At 45.6% G+C, this 10,108-nt stretch overlaps 1 protein-coding gene and 1 non-coding gene across 8 annotated transcripts in view; one reads left to right on the forward strand and one right to left on the reverse strand.

Annotated features, from left to right (window-relative positions):
• The window catches only part of ACBD5 (acyl-CoA binding domain containing 5), a 46,314-nt gene extending 42,180 nt beyond the window's left edge, over positions 1–4,134 (reverse strand). For 2 of the 7 annotated variants that reach the window (XM_010341262.2, XM_010341258.2), the window contains exons 1-2: positions 2,704–2,857; positions 2,349–2,504 (exon numbers count right to left, since the gene is read on the reverse strand). In XM_010341262.2, the coding sequence (XP_010339564.1) occupies positions 2,349–2,424 (76 nt within the window). In that variant the 5' untranslated portion in view covers positions 2,425–2,504; positions 2,704–2,857. The other 5 variants (XM_010341257.3, XM_074404901.1, XM_010341259.3 and 2 more) reach the window with 5 other exon arrangements.
• A 4,916-nt stretch (positions 4,135–9,050) lies between these two features.
• Positions 9,051–9,154, forward strand: LOC120367668 (small nucleolar RNA U13). Its single transcript, XR_005581991.1, has one exon. It is a non-coding gene; the product is annotated as a small nucleolar RNA U13 (small nucleolar RNA).
• The last annotated feature ends 954 nt before the right edge of the window (positions 9,155–10,108 follow it).

Raw genomic sequence — 10,108 nt, forward strand, 5'->3', positions numbered from 1 at the left:
GTTACCCAGGCTGGAGTGCAATGGCACGATCTCGGCTCACCGCAACCTCCGCCTCCTGGGTTTACAGGAGTAGCTGGGATTACAGGCACGTGCCACCACGCCCAGCTAATTTTTTGTATTTTTAGTAGAGACGGGGTTTCACCATGTTGACCAGGATGGTCTCGATCTCTCGACCTCGTGATCCACCCGCCTCGGCCTCCCAAAGTGCTGGGATTACAGGCTTGAGCCACGGCGCCCGGCCAAAAACATACATTTGTTGAGTGTAGTCTGTGTGTAAGGCACTCTGAGTCTGTCCTCAAGGGGCTCATACATGATAGATTTAACATGTGTCTGAAATATTATCCAAGAATTTTAATTTTGAAAAGTTAAGGTCATACCAAACATAGACACCACAGGATCCGTTACTACTTCAGGCCTCAAATAAATATTGAGCAACAAGAAACAAAAAACTGCAAATCTTGCTCTTCGCAAATGGTTCAGAGCAAATTAAATGGTTTAAAAGTAGTATTACAAAAATATTTATAACAATTCATCATGACAAACTTCTGCTTCAATTAATATCAACTTAATTTCAGGGGATAACAGTATACCAGATATTGTCCAACATAGTTACCATTTGATAGGTATCTCAATTTTGCAATACTTTCTTAAATGTTATGTAAATACAAACTGTACTTTGATTTATATGGGTTTCCTAATAAGTGGTATGTAATGTCAACAGGGATAGTGGCCTAGAGACATCAGTCTAGCTTTACCTGTATTCAAAAAAAAAAATATAAAAACGTGTGCTTTAGGAGAAAGGGTAAACATATGCTTACATAAAACTCTTAGAATCATACCTTTCTATAAGCTCTAATAATCAGAGACTTAAAAAATCAATACCTAAATAAGGTCATATATTATTTATTTATATTTTGTTTATTCTTTCTTATCTTTTAGTCCTAAAATAGAATGTTTGGAATTACAAAAGGTTCAGATAACACCATGGAAGAAAAAAAAAGATAAAATTACAAATGGAACACTATTTTGTGTATATTTGTTTTTCAAACTTTCTGAATCTGCATTTAATGAATTTTTGTTGAATGATTTGTGTTGAATATTCGTTACCTAGCCAAATGATAATTAATGAAAACAGAAAGCATAATAGTAAATACTATAGTAATGTATTATTATTGTATTTGGTTAGTTTTACAACTGTGGCACAGTAGTAGTACCTAAAATTACTTTTAAAATATGTTTATTGTGAAATATAATTCATATAATGTAGAAGGATATGAATTGAAAAGTAAGTCTTCCTCTCTAAAGTTCTGCACTTAGAACAAAGAAAAATATTTAACAAGGGCCCGGCGTGGTGGCTCACACCTGTAATCCCAGCACTTTGGGAGGCCCAGGCGGGCGAATCACGAGGTCAGGAGTTTTAGACCAACCTGGCCAACATGGCGAAACCCTGTCTATACAAAAAATTAGCTCGGCGTAGTAGCGGTTGCCTGTAATCCCAGCTACTCGGGAGGCTGAGGGAAGAGAATCCCTTGAACTCGGGAGGCGGAGGTTACTATGAGCTGAGATGGTGCCACTGCACTCCAGCCCGGGCGATGGAGTGAGACTCTGTCTCAAAAAAAAAAAAAAAAAGAAAGAAAGAATAGAAAAAAGGCCAAAAACTTTGCATTGGTCTATGACATAAAATTACAAATTCAAAAATCGCTGCAAATTGTGAACAGGGTAAATACGAAGAAAAACCACACCTACTAGTGAAATTGCTGAAAACCGAGGATAGAAATCTAAAAAGCAGCCAGAGAAATAACGCATTAAATACAAGAGATCAGCAACTCCAATGACTTTCTTTCTCACAAGCTGCAAAGAAGGTCCAATATGAGTATTAAAAAAAAGAACGCTGTACAATGGAATAGCAAACACAAAGATAGTAAATATATATTTATAAAAATAAAGAGAAATCATTTCACAATTGGCTATGGTTCTTTCTTTCCGTGCCTTCGTATCAAAAGTTTTCAGAGGGCTTAAGCTGGTAGACCTTGTAAGTGTTCATTAGGCATCCCCCATCCCAGATTTTTTTTTAAACACCCAAATCCGCAGTCATTAAGTGACAAGACTTTTGTTTTCAACAATATGAACTACTTAAAACCTGGATATTATCTCTTTCTCCGGTTTGGAAGATCAAAAGGTAATTAACTCATTTTCAATAGCACCTCTTTCACTACATAGCCCCTACACAGGAAAAAAAAAAAAAAAAGTAGGCTAAATAACACTAGAACCAGAAAGTGAAAGGAGGTAAGTCGGGGCCTCGGGCCTCTCTGCAGGAGGCGTCTGCAGCTGGGGCCCAGCACACGTACCATTCTTTGGCAAACTCTGGATCACCTTCACCGCTGCCTCAAACCTGGTCTCATGCACGGATCGCGTGTCCGCCATCTCCAACCGCCAGCGCCGGCCCCGGTCCCAAGGTCTGTCGGCGGGAATCAGGCAGCAGCAGCACCAGCTTTCCCAGGAGCCTGCATGAAACTGGAACATGGAGCGCAGCCGCGGATCAACATGCCCCAAAAGGAGAAGGCCCGGGAGCGTAGCGGGTCAGTTCCCCTTTGCCCTGCCCCATCCAGGCTACACGGATCGAGACGGCTCGGCTCCTTCCTCCTCTCCCAGGGCGTGACTAAGGCCACGAGTCCGGCCCGCGACGACAGCAAAAGAACTCACCGAGAGGAAGAGCATGTCTAGCAGAAGGCAGAGGGGGTCCGGGCACCGGTGGCCGTGGAGCCTCTCTCCCACCCGGGGGACCCTGGCGGAGCAGCCACACCCCCCATTCCGCTGGAGTCCGTCTGTCAGTCCGCGCCCTCCCCACAGCCCCGCCCCGGAGTCACCGGAGGACCCACTGGCGCCGCCGCCGCCGCAGCGGCAGTGCAGCAAACCCCACCCACCGGCCCCGCCGCCGCGGCGAGGACGCGCGCGGTCAGTCCGTCCCCAGAGGAGGGCCCGGGAAGCGGGGAAAGGAGGAGAGAGAACCCTCCAGGGTGCCACAGCCCCGGCTCTGTGCGGGGAGCAACCTGTGCTCACTTTTGTTCAGAAGGGGGAAACCGAGGCCGGACCGATATGTCGGCTCTGGCAGCCGGGTGGACGAGCGCTGGGGATGCGGATTTGGGTCTGCGCCTGGGCCGGAAGCTGCGCGCGACGGCTCCGCTGGGCAGCAAAAATGACTCCGCGTTCCCCAGCGCCTGAACTCTCCTGGGTTAAGGTTTGAGGAAGTTAATGGGGCCTAAGCCAAGGGTTTTGAGTCGGGACAGGTTCTGTGCGAACCCCCAGTTCTGCCATTTAAGTTCTGTGACCTAGGGCAAGTCACTTAGCCTCTCCAGTGGCAACCGTGACGCCACTCTAAAGGGTAGATGGAGGAAAGCATTGGGGGCCTTAGATGGAGGTGCTCAACAGTCCTTGGCCTGAACCAAAGACGCCTGAGCAGCAGCCAAAGGAGAGGGGAGTTCGCCGGCTCCTAAACTGGGCTGGGACGGAGGGGGCCTTCCCCTCCACTAGCTTTCCACCCAGCCCCAGGGAGCTAATCACCACAAGGCGGATTTAATAGGAGACTGCGGGCTCACGTGGCTCACACCTGTAATCCCTACACTTTGAGAGGCAGAGTGGGGAGGATCGCTTGAGGCCAGGAGTTCAAGACCAGCCTGGGCGACATGGCGAAACCCTGTCTCTAAGAAACCAATTAATTTAAAAAAATAAATGAATAAAAGTAAGAGACTGGGCGTGGAGGGAGTGGCCAATGAGGAGCCTTTATGGATCATCAACCCTAGAAAGGGGGTACCCTGGGCCTTCAACTTACTAGCGCAAACCCCAGCGTCCTTAGGCATTTGGTAAGTGTACCAGACCCAACGTTGGTGGGGGGACTGGCTAAGGTTGTGATGGTGGAGTCCTGTGGCCCGGAAATCCCAAAGTCTCCCGGATGGAAGAGTCGCCTTTGTCAGTTCGGGGGATGGGTTAGGAGGATTACTAGTAAAAATCGAGGCGCAGATCGTAAGTTACTCTTCCCTCGGAGCCGCAGCACCGGCATTTACCTTGGTCTTGCCGGGCAAGGCCAGTCCAGTAGTGTCCCCGACGCCCGCCCCTCGCCCTGCCCCGCGGGCTTATGGGAAATGTAGTCCTCCGCTTCGCCGCGCTTCCAGGCACCTCCCAGCTGCGGCCCGCGTTCCTGCCAGCTCTTCCGGTTCGGCGTCTGTGTCCGGCGGAAGCGCCCGCCGTGCGGCGGAAATTCCTCCTTCCCAGCGGGCGGCTTGTCGTGTTCCTCTGAAATACCACATCCGCTTCTAGTGTAAGGGACGATTCGTCAATGGTGTCGTTGAGCGCTATCCTGGTGTGACTGGGCTGGAATCAGAGAACTGGGGTCTAAATTCTTAACCCCGATGCTTACTAATTTTGGGGTCTTTTATGAATGCTGAGCGCTGTTCTGGGAATAAAGACTGCCCGTTACTGTGTGCCCGGTATTCGCCAAGCATATCACACATAGTCCTAAAACGCTGTAGGGTGTTTACCAACGATGAAATTCAGACTCATATTAACCGCCTTGCCCAAGGTGCCACAATTTAGGAAGCGGCAGAGCTAATAGTCAGTGAACCCAAAACACTCTTGCTTTAAATCTTGGAGTTGTTTCTCAAAACACCAAAGGAAGATACTTACTGAGACTAGGAACACTTTTTGCGTTTAATGATGTATGTGTGTTTTTTTTGTAGGTTCGGCGGGGGTTTGGGTTGTGTCCTCACCATGTCGCCCAGGCTGGTCTGGAATTCTTGGCCACTAGCAATCCTTCTGCTTTGGACTCCCAAAGGGCTGGGATTATAGACCTGAGCTACTGCTGCCCTCAGCCAAATTCTTTTGTTTGTTTTAGGTATGTTACCCAGGCAGGTCACAAATTCCTGGGCTCAAATAAGTGATCCTTCCACCTCAGCCACCTGAGCAGTTAGGGTTACAGAGAGGAATCACCACACCCGGTTCTTCAATAATATATATTGTTTCCGGCCGGGCGCGGTGGCTCAAGCCTGTAATCCCAGCACTTTGGGAGGCCGAGGCGGGTGGATCACGAGGTCAAGAGATCGAGACCATCCTGGTCAACATGGTGAAACCCCGTCTCTACTAAAAATACAAAAAAGTAGCTGGGCATGGTGGCACATGCCTGTAATCCAAGCTACTCGGGAGGCTGAGGCAGGAGAATTGCCTGAACCCAGGAGGCGGAGGTTGCGGTGAGCCGAGATTACGCCATTGCACTCCAGCCTGGGTAACAAGAGCGAAACTCCGTCTCAAAAAAAAAAAAAAAAAAAAAAAAAAAAAATATATATATATATATATATATATATATATATATATATATATACATATATATATATATATATATATAAAATTGTTTCCTCCACCCTTTCTCGTATAGCTATGCTGGTTTAGATATGGTAACTCCTGCTGGAACATATTAATGATACGGTGGATTGAATCACTTCCCAAGGTGCCTTCCAATTGTGTCAACCTGTAATTCTACCTAAAATATGATACCTCATGAGACACTAGTTCATGTCTTCCAGTATTTTCAGTACAATACCTAATAGGACTATTCTTGATCATGTATTTCTAGAGACGTTTTAGATTCAAAGGTAAAATAATACATATATGGATTCCCCTCCCCCCAGGCGGAGTTTCACTCTTGTTGCCCAGGCTGGAGTGCGATGGCGCCATCTCGTCGGCCTCCCGGCTCAGGCGATTTCCTGCCTCAGCCTCCCAAGTAGCTGGGATTATAGTAGGCCTGCGTCACCGCCCGGTTCATTTTTTGTATTTTTAGTAGAGACGGGGTTTCATCGTGTTAGCCAGGATGGTCTCGATCTCCTGACCTCGTGATCCATTCAGGCATTCAGGAGAATTGCTTGAACCCAGGAGGCGGAGGTTGTGGTGAGCCGAGATCACGCCATTGCACTCCAGCCTGGGTAACAAGAGCGAAACTCTGTCTCAAAAAAAAAAAAAAAAAATTTACCCAGGCATGGTGGCATGCACCTGTAATCTCAGCTACTCGAGTGGCTGAGACGAGAATTTTGGAGGTTGCAGTGTACTGAGATCATACCACTGCCTCTAGCTTGGGCTACAGAGAGACTCCATCTAAACAAACAAACAAACAAACAAAATCTGTGCCTCTTATTGTAACTAAATTATACCTCTGAGCTGGGTATGGTGGCTGGTGCCTGTGTCCCTAGCTACTAGGAAGGCTGAGGCGGGAGGAGACCAGGAGGTTGAGGTTGCAGTGAGCTGTGATGGCGATGGTGAAACTGCACTCCAGTCTGGGTGAAAAAGTGAGACTCTGTTTCTAAATAAATAAAGTATACCTTGATGAAGCTAGACAAAGAAAATGCAAGCAGGAAAACAATTCTATGCTTCAAATAATAAAAAATGAAAAATTATCTATTTTTGTTGCCTTTGCTCTATGACAAAAAGTATAAAACTGACTAAAAGTTTGAGTTAACATTAAGAATTGTAGGTAAGGCTGGGTGCCATGGCTCATGCCTGTAATCCCAGCACTTTGGGAGGCCAAGCCAGGTGGACCACGTGAGGTCAGGAGTTCGAGACCAGCCTGGCCAACACGGTGAATCCCTGTCTCTACTAAAAATACAAAAATTAGTCGGGAATGGTAGCAAGTGCCTGTAATCCCAGCTACTCAGGAGCTGAGGAAAAAGAATATATTGAACCCAGTAGTGAAGATCGCAGTGAACCAAGATTGTGCCATTGCACTCCAGCTTCTGTGACAAGAGTGAGACTCCATCTCAAAAAAAAAAAAAAAAAAAAAAAAATTGCTGGTAGACACTGTACCACTAAACTAAGGGCATGATGTTAACTTTTTCAGTCTAACTTCTCTCCCGTAATGTGCACCTTTATACTCTTTATTGAGTTAGTATTTTTCTGTGGATTTTGTTCAAATAAATTACAAAGAAATGCCTTTCAAATAAATCCCAACAGAGTAAAGAATAACAGTGGTTGTATATACCTAATGATGTATTCCTTGGGCTAAAACTGTAAATCAAACCTTGCACATTTCATTTCATTTCATAGATGTCTAGTCAGACTAATCAATTTGGTCATGAGAACCCATGTGTAACTGAAAATTCGGCACATATGCATGAAGGGAAATTGAAATTTCATGTATCTCACTCAGAAATAGCAGATTGCTGATGATCATAAAGACTCACTTCAGAATAATTAAGAGATGTGCCAGGCGAAATCATAATTTGGATTATTTCGGTACATAATTGTTGATCTTATTATCTGGCACACCGCATACTGAGAGAGCCTCAGACTTCTGCAAAGTTAATTCACAATACAGCATCCTAGTACATTACATTGGAAGTGGGTGGTCAACAGACCAGAATGCAGAGTAGCAGTGAGAAATCGTGGCAAGAAACCAGGGGCAGGCAATCAGGGTTTACCCCCAAAATCCGCCTGCCTCCCCAACCCCTGTCACCCCACACACCCCCAACCGCCATCACCACTATATGACATGACCATCTCCTCCATAAAAATGGGGTAGGGAGGAGTATATTACTCTACTAGGGATGCCGTAACAAAATACCACAGACTGGGTGGCTTAAACAGCAGAAATTTATTTCGCATAGTTTTGGAGGCTAGAGGTCTAAGATCAAGAAGTTGGCGGGGTTGGTTTCCCTGAAGTCTCTCTTCCTAGCTTGTAGATGGTTGTCTTCTTGCTGTCCTGTCACCTGCACGTTCCTGGGGTCTCTTCCTCTCTTCCTCTTCTCAGAAGGGCACCACTTACATTGGATTAGGGCCCCACCCTAAAGACCTTATCTTAGTTATATCTTTAAAAGTACTGTGGGTTAGGACTCCCATATGTGAATTTAGAATGGACATAGTTCACTCCATAGCAGGGAATTAACTGACATTCTAGGATTTTACAACTCTCAATTATTTCCTCTCCTTTCTTTTTTTTCTTTCTTTCTTTCTTTCTTTCTTTCTTTCTTTCTTTCTTTCTTTCTTTCTTTCTTCCTCCTCCTCCTCCTCCTCCTCCTCCTCTTCCTCCTCCTCCTCCTCCTCCTCCTCCTCCTCCTCCTCCTCCTTCTTCTGCTTCTTCCTCTTTTTTTTTTTTTCTTTTTTAAGACAGAGCTTGCTCTGTTGCAGCCTCCATGTCCCGGGTTCAAGCCAAGCCATTCTTATGCCTCAGCCTCCCAAGTAGCTGGGATTTTACCCACATGCCACCTTGCCCAGGTAACTTTTGTATTTTTTGGTAGAGATGGGGTTTCACCATGTTGGCCAGGATAGTCTCAAACTCCTGATCTCAAGTGATCTGCCCGCCTCAGCCTCCCACAATGCTGGAGTTACAGGCATGAGTCACCATGCCCAACTGTGGTATGGTTTTTAGATGAGTTAATCTCTTGCTAATTTTGGAAACTGCTGAATCGACATCTCCTCCAACATCTCCTCCTCTACCTCCCTTTTCAACTTCAGTAAGAAATTGTAAGCATTTGTAACAGAGCAGTTTCTGGAGCAGTTAGCCTGGCCAGTATAACAAGTACCTCATTCTCTAAACCTAGTGATGAACTGGGAGCTAGAGATGACCTTCCTTGAACTTTGAGACTCAAACTCTTCCAATGGTTTTATAAATCCCATACAGCTTGACATATCTATAGTAATTTTGTTTCCTGACTGATTTCTGACTGACACAACTAAACAAAACACATTTAAAAGTTCTGATCCTGGCCAGGTGCAGTGGCTCACACCTGTAATCCCAGTACTTTGGGAGGCCGAGGAGAGTGGATTACCTGAGGTCAGGAGTTTGAGACCAGTCTGGCCAACATAGTGAAACCCCGTCTCTACTAAGTACACAAAAAATTAGCCAGATATGGTGGTGTGCGCCTGTAATCCCAGGTACTTGGGAAGCTGAGGCAGGAGAATCACGTGAACCCGGGAGGCAGAGGTTGCAGTGAGCTGAGATTGCACCATGGCATGACAGTTCAAGATTCCATCTCAAAAAAAAAAAAAAAAAAAAAAAAAAAAAAAAAATTCTTATCCTTTTGTAGTTCATAAGCGTAATGATTGGGTTTTCACACGCATGTGTAAGATGTGCCTCCACCAAACCTTGTTAGGATGTTGGCACATTACACATCTGATGTGGGGGGAAAAATAAAAGTTCAATGTAGTCCCAGCTACTCGGGAGGCTGAGCCAAGAGGACCATCTGAGCCCAGGAGTTCAGGCTGCCATGTAAAATAGCTGAATTTGTGAATATCACTGCACTCCAGCCTGGGCAGCAAAGAGCGAAACTCCATCAAAAAAAAAAAAAAAAAAAAAAACCCTAACAAAACTTAAAACAAATTAAAAAAAAATCAGGCTTACAGAATTCAAAAATAGAAATGCAATCAGTAATCAGCCCTAAGAAAGTACTAGAATGAATCATTTGGAAGGAAGCAGGAACCCAGGCAGCATTCTCAATAAATGTCTTGTTTCTTTGCCAAAAGGTTTTCTTTGCTGCCCTTTCTAAATGGTGGGGAGCCTGGCAATTTCAGCTCCCAAGTTTTCCCTTCTACTGCATTCAAGAAGCCCAATCTGAGATTGAAATCCTTCTGTTCGAAATCCATATCTCTCAAAAAGAAAATCTGGTTAGTCCAAATTGAATTTCTCCTTTTCCTCCTCCTCCTCCCTCTTCTCCTTCTCCTTCTCCTTCTCCTTCTCCTTCTCCTTCTCCTTCTCCTTCTCCTTCTCCTTCTCCTTCTCCTTCTCCTTCTCCTTCTCCTTCTCCTTCTCCTTCTCCTTCTCCTTCTCCTTCTCCTTCTCCTTCTCCTTCTCCTTCTCCTTCTCCTTCTCCTTCTCCTTCTCCTTCTCCTTCTCCTTCTCCTTCTCCTTCTCCTTCTCCTTCTCCTTCTCCTTCTCCTTCTCCTTCTCCTTCTCCTTCTCCTTCTCCTTCTCCTTCTCCTTCTCCTTCTCCTTCTCCTTCTTCTTCTTCCTCTTCTTCTTCTTCTGAGACAGGGTGTCTCTCTGTTGCTTATGCTGGAGAGCAATGGTGTGATCACAGCCCACTGTGGTTTACTGCAGCCTCGACCTCTCATCTCAGCCTCCCAAATAGCTGGG

Source organism: Saimiri boliviensis, chromosome 8 (assembly GCF_048565385.1).
Source record: "Saimiri boliviensis isolate mSaiBol1 chromosome 8, mSaiBol1.pri, whole genome shotgun sequence".
Taxonomy (NCBI): domain Eukaryota; kingdom Metazoa; phylum Chordata; class Mammalia; order Primates; family Cebidae; genus Saimiri; species Saimiri boliviensis.